The sequence below is a fragment of the Trachemys scripta genome, chromosome 22 (assembly GCF_013100865.1).
Source record: "Trachemys scripta elegans isolate TJP31775 chromosome 22, CAS_Tse_1.0, whole genome shotgun sequence".
Taxonomy (NCBI): Eukaryota; Metazoa; Chordata; order Testudines; family Emydidae; genus Trachemys; species Trachemys scripta.
The window spans coordinates 11,139,615-11,157,111 of NC_048319.1; the positions used below are offsets into that span (position 1 = coordinate 11,139,615).

General features: G+C 45.1%; 1 protein-coding gene across 2 annotated transcripts in view; it reads right to left on the reverse strand.

The window, feature by feature from the left end:
- The window catches only part of SCAMP4 (secretory carrier membrane protein 4), a 36,510-nt gene extending 20,802 nt beyond the window's left edge, over window positions 1-15,708 (reverse strand). The window contains exons 1-2 of one of the 2 annotated variants that reach the window (XM_034755114.1): window positions 15,585-15,708; window positions 430-486 (exon numbers count right to left, since the gene is read on the reverse strand). In XM_034755114.1, coding sequence (XP_034611005.1) covers window positions 430-436 — 7 coding nt within the window. In that variant the 5' untranslated portion in view covers window positions 437-486; window positions 15,585-15,708. Of the gene's footprint in view, window positions 1-429; window positions 487-15,504 lie in introns of both variants that reach the window. The other variant, XM_034755113.1, reaches the window with a different exon arrangement.
- Between the last annotated feature and the right edge of the window lie 1,789 nt (window positions 15,709-17,497).

Consider the following 17,497-nt stretch of genomic DNA (forward strand, 5'->3'; position numbering starts at 1 on the left):
CAATTTTAGAGCCTGTATAAGCTCGCAGTGAAGTCAATGGGAGTTTTGCTATTGTTTTCAATGGGAGCAGAATTAAGCCCTTGATTTAAGTTCATAATGCAGCTAGGAGTGCTGTGGAAGCAGACGTTTAATCTCTGTAGGGACTGCAGTGCCCAATTTCCTCCACACAAGCATTTAAGTCACACCCAGCCTTCTATGGCCAGGATGGGGACCTCAGTTACTGATCCTAAGGACACACACAGTGTAAAACAGGAGTATGTGGAAGGGAGGAAAAGCGGAACAGCCAGAAGGCTCTACAAGGGATGCAAAGGGCCCATGGAGAGAAGAAGAAAAGCTTATCATGCCTAATCCACTATGCTGATCGCTGTACACTGTTGAAACGTTATCTGCCATAGTTTTTGTTTCTCTGTATTTAGTACTGCTCTTTACCTGCCATTTCTGCTAGAAATGTTCCTTGGAGAAATTTGAAATCAGACAGCAATGGATCTATTAAAGAAAGAAATCAGATTAATAGCGTATAACTGTAACCCATATCCACAGAAACCCCAATTTTAAAGGCATTTTTGCAATATCCAACTAAGTCCACATATTTTCAAAAATTCATTGTTCTAGCTCTTGCCTGCCAGCGTAGCCTTTCCGGTGCAAAGCGTTTGTTTCTAACTCTATAAAGTAGGCAGCCTCAAACAGCATCACTAAGAGAAATATGAATTACCCCTATTTGTATTAATGGGATGCTACCTTTGAAGGCTTAATTACAACCTCATTGTCAACAACTTTATACATTGCTGAGCAGTAAAGCTGCTAAACGTGCTGCTAAATGTACCTGACACATTCCGAGGTTGCCCAGGAAACTGCTGCCAGAACAGATGCACATTCCAGCTGAAGGCAGACAACAAGTTGAGACAAATGAGCCTGGTTTGGACTCAGGTCAGAGGGGAAAGAGACATAATGATCTGACTGTTCCCCAGCTCACCATGGCACTTTCATAACGGTTAGGGTGTGAGTACACTTAAAACGCTACAGCAGCAGCTTCACTGCCGTAAGGCTCCGGTGTAGACACATGCTGAGAGAGGTAGTAGTTATACTGATATAATTTCCCACTGTAGACCAGGCCTTAATTATTAACCGATTGTTTGCTAGGAAACACACACACACACACACACACACACCACAGAAACTGACAACATAGTTCATCTTCACAGATAATTCTTTTACACAAAAGTTTGGCAGGGAACCAGACTGCAGTACAGAACTCCCACAGAATTCACACATCCATCATTTAAAAAAAAAAAAAAAACATGCAAAACCATTCAGAGACTTTACAAATAAAGATTATTTAATGAGGGGTGGAGAACCATTCTTATTACTGCAATTCTTGGAAGACAATCATGCAATCCTTATTCTCCTCAGCAATTTCACTGTCTTCAGTGGAATTAACCACGTGAGTAAAAGCTGCAGGTTTGGGTCCTGAACCACCAGATAGAATCAGCTATCTACTTGATATTTAAAGACAGAAAATGTGTGCCAATGCTTTCAGTAAAACCCAAGTTGAAAACAAAGAATACTTTAAAAAACAAAAACAAAATAAAAAACACTTTTGTTTTGGCCACAATTCTAAACCAGAATTTTAAGTACCAACAAAAATAACTGGTAAAATTAAAGAAAAAAAAAAAGTCAGCCCTTACTTTAATACGACAGACACGTACAAAGTTCCACCTCACACTGCAGTGTGATCTCCAGACTAGGGCACTGAACTTGTGAGTCAGAACCACCACTAAATTGTTGTGACTTGAGGCAACTCACTTTACATCTCTGACCCTCAGTTTCTTCTCCCACCCTTTATCAGTCTTGTCTATCGCTTGGTCTGCACACCAAGTAACAGTAGGGACAAATTGGGTTTTGTAATGACCCATCCACTCCCAGTCATTACAAAACCTAATTTCCCCATACTGTTACTCACACCTTCTTGTCAACTATTTGAAATGGGCCACCCTCATTACCACTACAAAAGGGATATTTCCTCCCTTGGTACTGTTAATTGAATTGTTTCGTTAGATTGACCCCCCCACTTGGTAAGGCAACTCCCATCTTTTCATGTATTATGTATATATACCTGCTACTGTATTTTCCACTCCATGCATCTGATGAAGTGGGTTCTAGCCAGGGCCGCTGGAAGGATGTTTCGCACCCTAGGCGAACCTTCCACCTTGCACCCCCCCCTCCCCCGCGGCAGCTCCCCCCCTCCGCCCTGAGGCACCCCCCCCTGCAGCAGCTCCCCCCACCCCCGCAGCACCCCCCCATCCCAGCTCACCCCTGCCCCGCGTCCTCCCCGAGCACGCTGTCGCTGCTTCACTTCTCCCGCCTCCCAGGCTTGCGGCGCCTAAACTGATTGGGCCAGAGCCTGGGAGGTGGGAGAAGTGACGCAGCCACTGTGTGCTCGGGGAGGAGGCGGGGCAGGGGTGAGCTGGGGCAGGGGTGAGGCGGGGCAGGGATTTCCCCTGTGTGCTGCCCTCCCCAGCCCCCGCTGCAGGCGGCCCTCCCCGTGCTCCACTGCCCCAGCTCCCTCCGCCTAAATACCAGAAGATCCGGCCGCCGTGGTCGCTGCCGACGAAAATGGCGCCCCCCAAATCCTAGTGCCCTAGGCGACCGCCTAGGTCACCTAAATGGTTGCACCGGCCCTGGTTCTAGCCCAGGGAAGCTTATGCCCAAATAAATTTGTTAGTCTCTAAGGTGCCACAAGGACTCCTCGTTTTTGCTGATACAGACTAACACGGCTCCCCCTCTGAAACTTGTCATTTTGCACCAGTTTATCTATTTTGCTTAGTGATTTTTTTTTTTTTTTTTTTAACACTGTTATACTGGTACAATCTTTAGGCTATGTCTACACTAGACACCTTGCAGCTGCACTGCAGTAAGATCTCCCATGTATCTGCTCTGTGCGGACGGGAGAGAGCTCTCCCATCGACATAATTAAACCATCCCAACCCCCATCTCCTGCCAACAGAGCGCTGTCCACACCAGCGCTTCTGTCAGTGTAATTTAGGTCAGTCGGGGTCACACCCCTGAGTGACGTAAGTTTTAACGACAAAAGTGCTAGTGCTGACATAGCTTTAATGTGGACAGTTATACTGGTACAAAGATGACTCATACCGGTATAGCTTATTCCCCTTCCCATCCAGGAAGAGAGATACGGGGTATAAGGCACCTTTACAGTGGTGTAACTGCATCCTCACTAGGGAGGTTGCATCACTTTAACTCTACTGGTACAGTTTAGCGTAGACGAGACCTATGTAAATTGTAAGTTTTTCGGAGCCAGACCTGTCCCTTACTACATGTTTGCACACAGTGCCTGGCAGAATGGGACCCCAATCTGAGTTGGTGCCCTAAGGACTATCACAATACAAACAACCAGCCACCACCACCTCTTCACACTCTGTCTGACAGGCATTTTAAACTTAAAACATGATTCATAAATTGAGGCTTATTTTTTTGCTTTGCCTTGTTCCTTTTGTATTGTGTAAACAGGAAATAAAGCATGAAGACAGAAGTTCAAATTAAATTTGGCCCTACCACATGCAGCTGCTTTTAACAAAGAACAAAATTTTTTGGAAAGAACAAGTCACACAATTCAACCAATTACATTAAAATGTCAATAGAAAGAAAAATCTATTATTGAAAGAAAGATCAGTAAACAAATGGAGTTATTTTTTTCAGGCCAGAGGAATGCAGATAGTGTGGGAGCACACTAATCAGTCCTTAAAGTCCGAACGGGAGGGGAACAGTATAATGCTTAGAGCATGCAACCGAGGAGAATTCCTGGATTATATCTCTGGCATTGCAGAGAGCCACGTCACAACATCCCAGAGTTTTAGTTTCCCCATATATTGTTTTCACTAAAAAGTGTTATAATTAAAAAGCATCTAAGAGAAGATAACTTTTCTTAACTCATTTATTAGAGCATAAGCTTTCATGGGCTACTGCCCACTTTAACTCTTTATCCTCATTAAACCTTCCTAGGGTATATCTGCACTATGGGGACTATACCAGCATAGCTATGCCAGCATAACCCCCTAGTGTACATACACTGTACACTGATGGATGGGATTTTACCATTAGTACAGACCACCACCTCCCTGAGTAACAGTAGCAAGGTCAACAGAAGCATTCTTCTGTCAACACAGCAGCATCTACACTAGGCGTTGAGTTGGCATGGTTATGGCGCTCAAGGGATGAGGATTTTTCATACCCCTGATTGAGGTAGCTAGGTCAACCAAATATTTTAAGCGGAGACCGCGCTCAAACTCTTACTAAATCTCACATGATTTTATACTACAGCACATGAATGAATACAGTAGCCTGCCCTGTTCTACAACCCTTACTTACATGAGTAATCTCACTGAAGTCCATGTTTTCACTCCAAAGAGGGTGGTTTGGTTTTTTGAAACAGCAATTTCAATGTAAAAAAACAAAACCAACCCCTCCCCCCCCCACCTTTTTGCAACGAAGACAAAGCCAATGAGCAAGTTAAGTGTTGCAGGATCAGGTTCCACGATTTATTTAGATTCCTCTAGTTTGGTTGGCTTTGGGCCCCAATCCTGCTCCCACTGAAGTCCATGGAAATTTTGCCACGGACTTCAGTAGAAGCAAGCTCAAACTCGTTGTATGAGGATATGCACTTACATTGTTGGCTTGGACTTTGAAGTACTTTTCTTTAGTGCTCGGAAATGGCTTGGTAATTGAGTCGTTATTACACATTGCCAACTTGTCATTTATTTTGGCAGGGACTCCTGCAAATACTTGATTGTATGTTAGAGGAGAAGACACCTTAGATTTATGATAAAACAGAAGAAAGATCCTGCTCCTGCAAGGTGACAACGTTGCTCAGTTCCCATTGACTTGAGCATATATAGCCCGTACAATGCTATATTTCTTTTTGAAGAAGTCTTAGCCATCAGTAAAAAGAACAGGAGTACTTGTGGCACCTTAGAGACTAACAAATTTATTAGAGCATAAACTTTTGTGGACTACAGTCCACTTCTTCAGATGCATATAGAGTGAAACATATATTGAGGAGATATATATACACACATACAGAGAGCATGAACAGGTGGGAGTTCTCTTACCAACTCTGAGAGGCCAATTAAGTAAGAGAAAAAAACTTTTGAAGTGATAATCAAGCTAGGCCAGTACAGACAGTTTGATAAGAAGTGTGAGAATACTTACAAGGGGAGATAGATTCAACGTTTGTAATGGCTCAACTCCAGCTGCAAGATACAAGTGTTGTGAAACAGCTGCACTGCAAATATTGATCAGTTAAGCAAGAAGAGATACGGATGAGCAGTTACATCTGCACATAGAGACCGTAACGGACTTATGTCTTGTGATGCAGTCGTACGAAAGATATTAACAGAAACATAAGTTCTATTGTACATTCATGTAGAAGCTTTTTTAAGTTAACTGAAAAGAACAGATTAAAAATGCATCACCCCACCAATCTCTGCAGCCAAGACTTTTCAATTAAAATCCATCTTGCTGGGGGAGAGGGAGGGGAACTAAAGGAAACCTGGATGTAAAATGCACTTCCCTTTTCCACTATGCTCCTAAGCAAACATGAATAACTCGAAGTTTACAGTCCAATTCACATGACTCACAAAACCAAGATGGGGGGTTCAATGAAAGCTGCTACTGTCTCCATCTCAAAAATACAAAATGCCCTTGTATCCTGTTGAGGGTAACATTTTCTGTTTTAAAAATGTAAGAAACAGGACACTTGTCTGCACAGGAAGCAGGCAAAAAACTACATTAAAGCGATACATCATGTTTAAAGTCGTAGGTCATAAATAAATGTATTTCTTTACCTATTTTACTAATATCTTAGGTTGTCAGAAGGGAAAATTTTAAATCAGATTTATTTCTCGCTGTTTGCGCCTTTCGTTGATTTTTTGAATTTCTCTCAGCTTGGCGAAAGGACAGTCCAGCTGTTAGGATGCTAACCTGAGACTTAGCGACAAAGAATCCTGTGGCACCTTATAGACTGTTGTGGAAAATTGGTGCTTCTCTGGCGCCACCTTTGGCCTAAACTTCCACATTCATGAGCCCATTGGTTTCCTTCCTTTTCCTTTCCCTTTTCTCATCCCAACTTTTATCAAAAATTTTATTAACAATCATTAATGCCACTCGTTCCCTTGCCTAGCAGAAAAATTATATGCACAGCAATGTTTTTTGCAACGGCAATAACAAAGGCACAATCCCAAACCAAGCAACATCACCACAACTGTTAGCCCACTCAATGTAACAATATGATGGGGTTTGTGTATAATTTTGGTTATCACACACAGCAAATCCCAACTAATGCACAAAGAAGACAGTCTATAGGCGGTCTGAAAGGTACCTTTTTCTACCTGCTATACATTTTCAAGTACATGAATTTGCCCTCATAAGTCAGAAATCCTTTGGACCTCTGGTAATAATGAAAGCAGATTTTGGAAACAGTCAGGCACCAGGGTCGTCCAGCTAAAGGGCATTTGATACCGGAGAGTGGATTACAAATTTTTATCCACAGGCCAGTAGACAATATGGCTGCCCGCGGTCATAATAAGGTTATGACTGGTGGCTTGATTTCCCAAATGTGTCTGTGAATCACCCAATCCCACATGCATCCTCCCCATGGACCCGGCAGGATTCGGTACGTGGGAGCCCACATCCCTCCAACCGGTCCGTATGTTTGGAAGGAGCACTGTGAATACCCCCATCTCCATCCGGAGAACCTCCAAGTACGCCTTCATGACCATAGATCAGATGGTACTCCTGAAGTGTCTGTAAGGACAGTGGGCCAGGCCTGGTGCTCAAGGTCACTCCGAATGGCCATAGCTGGTCATTCAGGAAATCCTGAACTTCTGAACATGCCAAGTCCCACTGCGATGCCTTCCCAGCACCAGTGATATTTAAGACCATCTTCGTCAGCAACTCCTGGGTTATAGAACTAAGGGCGGAAAGAACATACAATTCGCCCACCCCGGCCTGCACCTGCGTTAGCTGTGTTTCAATAATAAGACCAGTGGCTTTTTTCTAATTGACCTAATTTTTCCTTATGGTGTTGGCTTTTGCAAATATTCCAAATTGCAGCTGCGCCATTAGCCCCATCCCACAAGTATCCAGTCAAATCTCTTTTCTTTCTGGGAGAAGCCCAGGTCTTTTGCTGTGCTAGCCAAATGGCAGCTCCTTTAGAGCAGTTTGGATAGATAAAGATAATTTGAAAACTGAATAAGAACAGCGTGAACTTAATGGTCCCTAATGTGGCATTAATTACAGTCCACCGATGTCCTAATAGATCTCTTCTTTGTGAAGTATTATACCACATCTGTTGGTTAAACACCTTTATAAAGGGCAGAAAGGCATTAATATCAATAATATAAATAGGGGTATATTACAATATGGTACAGGCTAAATCAGAGGCTACTGATTGGCTAAGATTTAAAAAAATATTTCCCCATCCCCATCCTACGTTCGTTAAGAAGGAGAGGCTACGGAATATTAAAAGTTTCATTTTCAGGTAGTTTTGGCTAGCTTTTGCAAGCTATTCTTCGAGATTTCGTAGTCTTAGTTTACTTAGCTGTCCGGCAGTGAGGCAGCAAGGGAGAGGTTACTAACACAATCACCTGGCTTGGTTGGAGGCTTTATTATGTCCTGAGGTGGAGAGGTTGTTTTCTTAGCAAGATCCAAAGGCACAGTGGGTCTGTCAGCAGACAAAGGAGAGGTTACCAGCTTTTTATCTTGTGCTTTTCTCCTGCTGTCCAGAAGAAACAGCAGCACCAGAAGGAGAAACAGCCGATAATCAGTCGGAGAATCTTCTCATGGTGGAGGGGCCTTTTTAAGTGTGAAGCGAGGGTCCAGTCAGTTCTTGGCACTTCACAGCGTTGATAGTTGACAGGACTTGGTATGGGCCTTTCCGGCGTGGGGCCAGGGTGGTTCCTCACTGATGGATCTCTATGTAGATCAAGTCTCCTGGTTTTAGCTAGTGGCAGGGCTGCTATATAACATTTCATTAGGGCCTGGCGATAATCAAGCATTGTGTCATCCATTAAATGAATGTTCATCTGAGCCAGGGCCAGTAGGGCACTGCCGGTAGTCGCATCGGGAGCCCTGATAGAAATTTTATGAGGGCTGAGTCCGGTCTTTCGATTCGGAGTGGCCTTCAAAGGGCATTTGGCCATCCTGGATCTGTGAAGCTACACATAACTCTTTTATAATCTGTCCAGGTCTGCCAAATTATGATAAAGAATTCTTAAGCAAAAGTTTAACAGTTTTGGCATCTGCCTTTTTACAAGAAAATACATTACTAAAACTAACACCTATTTACAATTAGAACATTTAAACATTTGAATTAAATCAATTTGAGTATTTATAAAAGATCCCCAGAGAGGGGAAAGTGCTGCCTGCCTAACATTATGTTGCTGGCAGTAGTGCTGGCCCACAGAGGAAAAAAGTCTTATTCAACTGCAGCAATCAACCCACCCTTTGCTCACGCAGTGATGCACGCGAGCAAATCGGGCCAGAGCACCTGAGGCATAACCGTCCGGGGAGCGCCAAAGGTGACCAGGGTGTAAGGTGTACCCAGCAACACTTCAAGAACAATTTTGTGGCTTTTTAGTTGATATCCACTTTTATTTGCTATTTGTTACCAAAACAGATTTAAAATCTTCCATTCTCCTGGCTTTGACTACCCTGCTGCAGCCACAACTTTGGTCTTTATTTAAAACAATTTAAATCTTATAAAGCATTAAGTCACCTTAAGGCTTACATGCTAAATACCAAAATTAAACAATACTAATTTCTTTTGTCTGGCAAAAGTATTTTTTGGTTTTAACACCCCAAAAAAACATCAATTTATTTTAAACTTATAAAACAAAGATTGTACACACCAGGAGTGTTCTTTAGCAAATTCAACTAACTTTTTCATAGTCAAATGATTTCACTTATATAATCTCTTGCCTGGATTATTTACAGACATTCCCAAAGGAATGGCTGCAAAGAAACCAAGAATTTTTCTTTTAACATTTGTACATAGTTTCACTGCTTAATTCCCTCTAATAACTACAGAGTTAACTTCTGACTTTCTTTCAACTTCCTCGAACTGCAGTTGCCTGATTGTTTGGGCCCGACTCTTTTTTCTTTGCTGCATTATTTCTTTCCATGGGCACAGGCATTGTTTCACTACCCATTTAGCAAGGAGGGTGGGCCTTTTGACTAGCTCCCCTTTTATCTATTTACATACACACATTACCTCTAGATGCATCTTAGTTAATAACCTTTTCTCTATGTCCAAACTTAATACAATCTTTTCTTGAGGCGGTAACAACCCCTCAGCATCAGTACATTATAGGAAAGGAAAATAGCAGGGTTAGGGACAACAGGAAAAATAGGGGGAACAGCCGCATTAACAGAACTATAAAATGGGGGAGTTACACTCCCTGACCATAGGAATAATGACTCCTTGCTGAATGCAGGAGGTAATTGCAGGTTAAATCCCTTTCTCGGTCTAGTTTGAGAGAGGGTTCTATTGCACTTTGGGAAGGGGTTTTGCTGGGTTTAGGTGAATTTCAGCTGGTTGGGCAGACCCAATGTGCCCAACTAGGTTGGCATGATCAGCCCACAATAAGGGGGGGAGGGGGGGGAAAGAGACCTTAGCCAGCAGTTCCTGTTGCAACGAGGAAGGGCTGGGGTCGGTCTCCTCTTTCAGAGTGTCCTTCTGCAAAACTGCCAGGACCTCATTGTGAGCGGGATCAGGCACATCCAGATACACACCATTTGGGGTACAACAGATTATACAATTCCGGGGGAGACCAAGGTGCATGCACAGACACCAAGGTCTCCTGACCTGAAGCGCCAATGCCCGGGAATTGGCAGAAGGGGAACATTTCTTCAGTACGGGGAGACACTGTCTGAGGGGTACCTGTAAGGCCTTTTGATACTTAAGGCGCTTGATATTTCTTGCCCTTGGGGTCTGTGGGGGCTGAACAGCAGCTCCCTGCCCAGTTTCATCTGGGGGGAATTGCAGGCTAGGGTTATTCCTAGTGTACCAGTTCCACTTGTTTAAAAATTTACAGGTTGAGGGACCATAATTGGAGTATATATACACGCAGCAAGAGTGCCCTTTTCTGGCATGGGAATCCGCTCAGATTCCCCCGCCCCCATTATGGATACCTGACAGACAACCACAACCAAGTGGACAGGCACCCACAAAGGGCTAATTTAACAGGTAGGCTAGCACAGTGGACAAAACATACAACACCAAAACATATAACATTTACCATTCACTGTGTGCCCCCTCTTTATACCGGTGAGGCGTGACCCAAACCCCAACCTTCAGACATCCATACCAGAAAGGGTCTGGAAAGGCGTGGTCCCTGCACACACCTCCCCCAGCAAAGGGCATCGTTCCGTCTTCGAGAGAGCGGAGACAGTCACCTTACTGACTAGGAGTTTGTGGATGGTTTCCCAGGGCTTCCTCGCTCTCCGAGCAGGGAAGGGAGCCTAATGCTCCAGGAGGGAAACAAGGGTAGGGGACCCTGTGACCCTCACTCATTCACAAACATACGGCACACCCTCTAAACTGGCTTTTAGCCCCAATTACTGGCGGCTAGTTTTACAGCATTTACCACCAACATACTGCTGGCGTGAACTTTCGCTGGCCAACCTTAGGGCCACTCCGAGGGCACCAGAGTAATTGACCTTACTCACTTCCCCGGGGTCCATAGTGAACCCTACCTTGGGGGGTTCCAGCCCCAAACCTATGACAGACACAAAACAACCAGAACAAAACAAAACAAAAGGGCGTCAGGCGTGTCTGCCAGCAAAAGGTTCAGATCCAGCATGCAATTCACCCAGTCCTGAGCCTACGGGCAAATCCTCCACCAGAAACCCACGATAGAGATTTCAAAAGGTCTCTTACCTTTCAGATGAGCCCTGGGTTTGGTGGGAGATTACCCGCAGTCCTCCGGTCTGGGGGAGTCTTCTGTGGATCCCGGACGAGCCCCCAAATTGTTGTGGAAAATTGACCACATGGTTGATTTTGGATCAGACAGCCTGAGGCTCCTTTATTGATCAAACATGCACGCACGGGGGAAGTCAGCTAAGGCAGCCGAACCTCCCCCCCCACCGCCAGATAAAATGAGAGAGACTATATAGGATAAAACCACAAAAATTACATCTACTTCATTAAAGTTTTACATCCATATAAGGGATGAAGCAAAACAAGTTTTCCTGTTTTTTCTTAGTTTTGTCTTTCGCGGTTTCTTGCTCTGCCACCTGACATCTATTAATCATGGTCTGTTACAAAGGTTAATTCTACTTTTATAATTTCTACAGTTAGTTCTGCTTTTATGATTTCTGTCTGCCCTTCTCCTTTTACCCCCTCCTCCTTTTACCCCCTCCTCCAGGCCACACATACAGTTCACCTGACTAAAGTTTAGGCCTTAGACCATTTTTCCTCCACAAGACTAACAGACGTATTGGAGCATAAGCTTTCGCGGGTGAATACCCACTTCGTCAGATGCATGATTATATTATCGATAATCATAGATAATAAGGCCAGAAGGGACCATTGCGATCATCTAGTCTGACCTCCTGGATAACATGACATAGCACTTCCATCCATTAATTCCTGTTTGAACTAGAGCAGATCTTTTAGAAAAAATAGTTAATCTTACTTTAAAAATTGTCTGTGATGTAGAATCTACCACAATCCTTGGTAAATTGTTCCATGGCTAATTACCCTCACCGTTAAAAATGTGTGCCTTATTTCCAGTCTGAATTTTTCTAGCTTCAACTTCCAGCCACTGGTTCTTGTTCTAACTTTGTCTGCTAGATTGAGGAACCAGTTTTCAATGTTTTGTTCCCCATGGAGCTATTGCTTGCCCCAAGATAGACTCCCCTGACAACCTGCAAGTATGGCCTACACTTTGTTCCTAGATTAGAGAGTTACTTGGGAGAGCCAGGTTCAATTCCTTGCTCTGTCAGAAACTGCCTGTGTGACCTTCAGCAAGCCACTTAGGGCCAGATTTTTAAAAAGTATCTAGGCACCACCTAAATCACATTGAAGTCAATGGGAGTTAGGCACCTAACTACTTCTAGATATCTGTCCCTTAGTCTCCTTATGCCTCAGCTCCCCATCTGTACAATGGAGATAAAAGCACTCCCCTACTTCACAAGGGTGTTGTGTGGATAAATACATTAAAGATTGTGAGGCACTCAGATAATGGGGGCCATATGAGTACCTAAAAGAGAAATAGGAAAATGGATGATCAAAATAAGTGAATTTAATTTCACTTTTGTTTATAGCCAGTTTCACTGTCAGGCTAGAGAGGGAGCATAGTCGTAACTGACAGGCTTTTACCTTTGCACCCTCCTAATCCTGAGTTGCTGGGAAGATGGGACAAAAACAACCTCTCTCTTCTGTCAATTAGACAGCCTAGGGGCTGCTCTATGTTAATTAGATTTCCAAGGATGTCTATAGCTTACAATCAGGCTCAGAAGGATGCAATTTTTACTGATAAACGTCAATTCACCAGACACAGCCAAACTGACAAAGAAATATTTCCATCAAGAATAAAGCAAAATTTACAGATGGGCAAAAAAAGAAAAATGGTGCTTGAGATCTTATTAGAGTTTGATTGAAGGATATTTATTTTGTATATTTTGATGTGATGTTGGCAATTTGTGTTTTAACAATCATAAAACTTCAACTTTTTGAAGCTTGATGTTTACAGTCATTAATTATTGCCTGCCCCGCATAGTTTCCTGCAACTGTAAAAATTTAAATTGATACAAACATTTGAAATAGACATTAATATGATCTGTCAAAATTATAAAAAAAAATAAAAGCCAAGTTTTGCCAAGCCTACTAACAATATATGCTACTGCCATCCTCCCTCTCAACACCTATACTGGTACTTGCAGAAGCCAGTTTATGGAAGCCCAACACAATGCTTGTTCTGGAGGAATTTCCCCCATACCTCTGGTGGACTATTTACAGCCCCATATCCTACCTACCTTATGTAAGATCCCACACGACAAAAACATGATAGACAAATATTGGCTTCGATGGGATTACTCCTGTGACTAAGCCTTACTCACATGAGTAAAAGATTGCAGGAGTGGGCCTCAGAGGAGGAAAGAAAGACTTGCTTTTCCAACATGTGTTTCTCTGTGCTTTCGCATTGCATTACAACTACTACTCCTGGGGGACTTCTGCACTAAAAATATTAAAAATTCTGCACCAAAATTAAAAATTCTGCGCACAGCATTTTAAAATTCTGCATATTTTATTTGTTAAAACAACAATATAATCATGTTGGTTTCAATTATTTAGGTAATTTATTTAAAGTACAATACAATGGGATGGAGAATTGGAGTGGGGAGCATTGGAGGAAATCCCCAAACTCCCTTGCCTAATAGTAATGTAGCAAGGTTTGACCCTTTATTTCTAGTTATTAGTCAACAAATATATGCAGCCATATGCTCAGTGTTACATCATAGGCACATGAAGAGCAAGTGAGGGTGGGGGAATCAAACTCACAATTTGTATTGGCTACTGACCATCTCCAGAAAAGTCAGTAGCAAACAGTTCATAGAGCACATTTTGATAAGAATTTTTTTCAGTCCAAAAATTTAGACCAGTTGTAATCAGTAAAGCACCATGCGCATTTATAAGGCCATACTGTCCTTTACACCACTCTGACCACCTAAAGGAGCCTTAAAACTTACACACCGGTTTTATACTCCTGGGGGAATTCACAAAGACAATAGGAACAATTCACTAAGCGGGCAGGCTGCTATGTTCTGCTCTTTCTGAGGGGACAGCCTGCACCACACCTACCTCCACAGACACACTCTGAAGCACTGCCCCTCCATGCCAAGCATGCCGCAATAGTGAGCAAGGACAGTGTCTCTCTCTCACAACTGCCCACCCCTTCACACACACCTGGTGGTGATTTATGTCTCTATTGGCTGCTCCAGGTGCCTGAACTGACTTGCCTGTGCTGCTGGGGAGGGATGCATGACTGCTCTTGTGGCTTCCCTTTGCTCCCCTGTCAGAAGTCATTTTTCTGCAGGGAAGAAAAGAAATCTGTGGGGGGACATGAATTCTGCGCACACGCAGTGATGCAGAATTCCCCCAGGAGTAAACTACTCAGATTGGCCTAGCAAATGGGACCTCTGCAGCAGACAGCAGTAACACACAAAGTAAAATTAAAAACACACACACAAATAATCAATTATTTACATGTCAAATGTCTACAACAGAGATAAATACCACAAAGGTCTCATTACTACAGTGTAAGAGAAATACAGTTTCAGAATATATTTAGCAAAAGGTATCGCAGTAAAAAGCAAAAAGAGGGGGGGGGGGAGAAGGAAAACCATCCCTCTTGGAACTACTAGTGCCCAAGACACACTTTGAAAAAACTTTCACCCTTCTTGCAATCACCACATGTGCAAAACCTCCATGTATTACAGATGTAACTTGCCCTCGCATTCACTGTACAAGCAGCCTCTCCTTCCACCTGCACAGCATACAAGACAGCACCCCACCCTTCTTACTTGCTGTACACTCATAATACAAAAAGAAGAACAGGAGTACTTGTGGCACCTTAGAGACTAACAAATTTATTAGAGCATAAGCTTTCGTGGACTACAGCCCACTTCTTCGGATGCATATAGAATGGAACATATATTGAGGAGATATATATACACACACATAGAGAGAGCATAAACAGGTGGGAGTTGTCTTCCCAACTCTGAGAGGCCAATTAATTAAGAGAAAAAAAACTTTTGAAGTGATAATCAAGCTAGCCGAGTACAGACAGTTTGATAAGAAGTGTGAGAATACTTACAAGGGGAGATAGATTCAATGTTTGTAATGGCTCAGCCATTCCCAGTCCTTATTCAAACCGGAGTTGATTGTGTCTAGTTTGCATATCAAATACTCATAATACAGAATTACCTCAATTGCCACACATACAAAATGGTCATTTGCATCCACAAACCAGGCAGTTACACATCCAACTCGCCACAAATCACAAGGCAACAAGGTGCAAAACTTGGTAGAGGAAATATGGGCGGGAACCAGCCACTGACAGCTTGTTGCCGAATAGTCACACTTGGGGGACAGAGCATTGTTTAGGGCAGAAGGGTTGGAGGGAGAAGTGTTTCCAATCCAATCAGTCCCCAGTGCCGGGGGGGGGGGGGGGGGCGCTAGGGGAGAGAGGTCTGCCTGGTTACACCCCCACCCCCATTAATTGCTCGCTTGGGCTCGGGGTGTGGGGGGCCTGGTTACACCCCCACCCCCATTAATTGCTCGCTTGGGCTCGGGGTGTGGGGGGCCTGGTTACACCCCCACCCCCATTAATTGCTCGCTTGGGCTCGGGGTGTGGGGGGCCTGGTTACACCCCCACCCCCATTAATTGCTCGCCAGCGCTAGGGGCCCGGTTACCCCCCATTACTAACCGGGGCGAGGGGCCGCTCCCGGGCCGCCAAGCCATTCCCCGCCGGGGGCAGCTACCGACTCGGCTGTTTATCGCCCTTACCAGTATCAGGCGCCGAAGCCCGCCGCTCCCTCCAGCCCTTAGCAACAGCCGCGGGGCACACCGGGAGTTGTAGTTCCAGGACGGCTGATCGCCACCGCCGCGAGCCGGGACGATGACTACCTCTCCCAACATGCCCCTCGGCGGCAACGGGGCCGTCCCTCCATCATGTGACTAAGGAGCGGGCCAAGGGGGGTTGTCTGAAGCCGGGCGGGAGGGGGCAGGCGGATCTTGGCCTACGGCGGCCTGCGGGGGACAATTTTATAAGGGCGGGAAGGCGAAGCCAGGGCTTGCCTGAGCCCACCAGGGGAGTGTGGAGGCTGCTGGCCACAGCCAGAGGTCACTGATGGGGCTGGCATCTGCACCCCCCACACACCTTAGGTCTCTGCCCCTTAGCACCCCCACCTGGCCTTTGCAGCCTGCAGCTCCGGGGCCGCCAGACGCCCTTCGCCGCAAGGCACATCCCTGCCCCTCGGTTTTGTGCCCAGGGGGCTGATTAACGCCGGTTCGGTCGGACCCCGCCACGGCGCGCAGGGGTGTGAACAGTCCAGCCCCTGAGAGGCGTCGCCGAGCCGGCCTAACCCCCCCTAGACAGCACCCGCTCGAGGGGAGAATTCTTCCGGCTGCCCCGTCTCAGGGAGGCGGATTTACTACAGCGACGGATGTTCCCCTCCCGGCGCCGCAGTGAGCGGCTACACAACAGCGCTGCAGCCGTGCTGCTGAAGCGCCTCTAGTGAAGGCTTAACCAAGTTACCTATTTTCCTCACCGATTGGGCATCCCCGTTAGTGTCAGGCCTGGTTAGGGTGGCACTGGCCAGGTGCCCAGTTTTTGACTGGAAAATGAGGTCGAAAAGGGGACCTGACAGTGTCCAGTCAGCTCTAGTCCGATTGCCGTGTGTGTGTGTGTGGGGGGCTGAGTCGTCAACCCCTCCTGCCCCTACTCAGCAAGGGCTGCCTCCTACCTGCATCAGACAGCTGCAGCTCCCAGACCCGGCGAAGTAGGTGAGTCCCTCCTGACCCAGGTGCGGGGCAGGAGAGGAAAAGCAGTTAATGATGGGGGGGAGGAGGAATAGATTGGGGCAGGGCAAGGGTGAGGGAAGAGGTGAGGGGCGGGACCTCAGCGGGGAAGACAAGAGGCAGGGCAGAGGAAGTTCTGGCACTCCTGCTGGAGTATCTAGTTTTTAAATATTACCAAGTTGGCAACCCTAGGCCTGGTCTGCACCAAAAAGTTACGTCATCCTTGAGAAAAGTTGTTAAGCCAATATAAGGCCTGGTATAGACACTGCTAGGTCAATGGAAGAATTCTTCCACCTCTTGAGTGGATGGTTTTACTACCATGATGGAAAAACCCCTTCCATGGCTGTAGCAGGTGTCCACACTACAACAATGTAGCTAGCTGTGCTGTTGTTGCATTTGTAGTGTACACATACTTAGAGTTTATCTACAGCTGGAGTTATTCCAGTATAACTGCATGCGTGGACACTCTTATTCTCAAGTAAATTTGCCTTGTTGCAGGTTAGCTTAATCCCCTTTTGAAAGCAGATTACCAAACAGGAACGCGGCATTCTTATTCCAGAATAAGAGTGGCTACACGTGGAGTTATTCCAGAAAAGCTATCGTCCTGTAAATTCAGACCCTACCTTAATCCGAATTAACTTTCTAAACAAGGCCTTCTTGTTGAGAATTATTTACATCAGAATTAAAGAAGTTTGACACTGAGTTTATGGAAAGAGCTGTTGACACTGAAGGAAATAACTTTGCAGTATTTCAGGTTTCCAGTGTACCGTTGGTTGTGGGGCTCTGGCCCATACTGTGTCTCACATTTGGGCCTTGGTAGACTGACAGGCTTGGTCTGGCCTGATCTCACTGCCCTTTGGCAGCAGTGGAACATAAGAACGGCCGTAGTGGGTCAGATC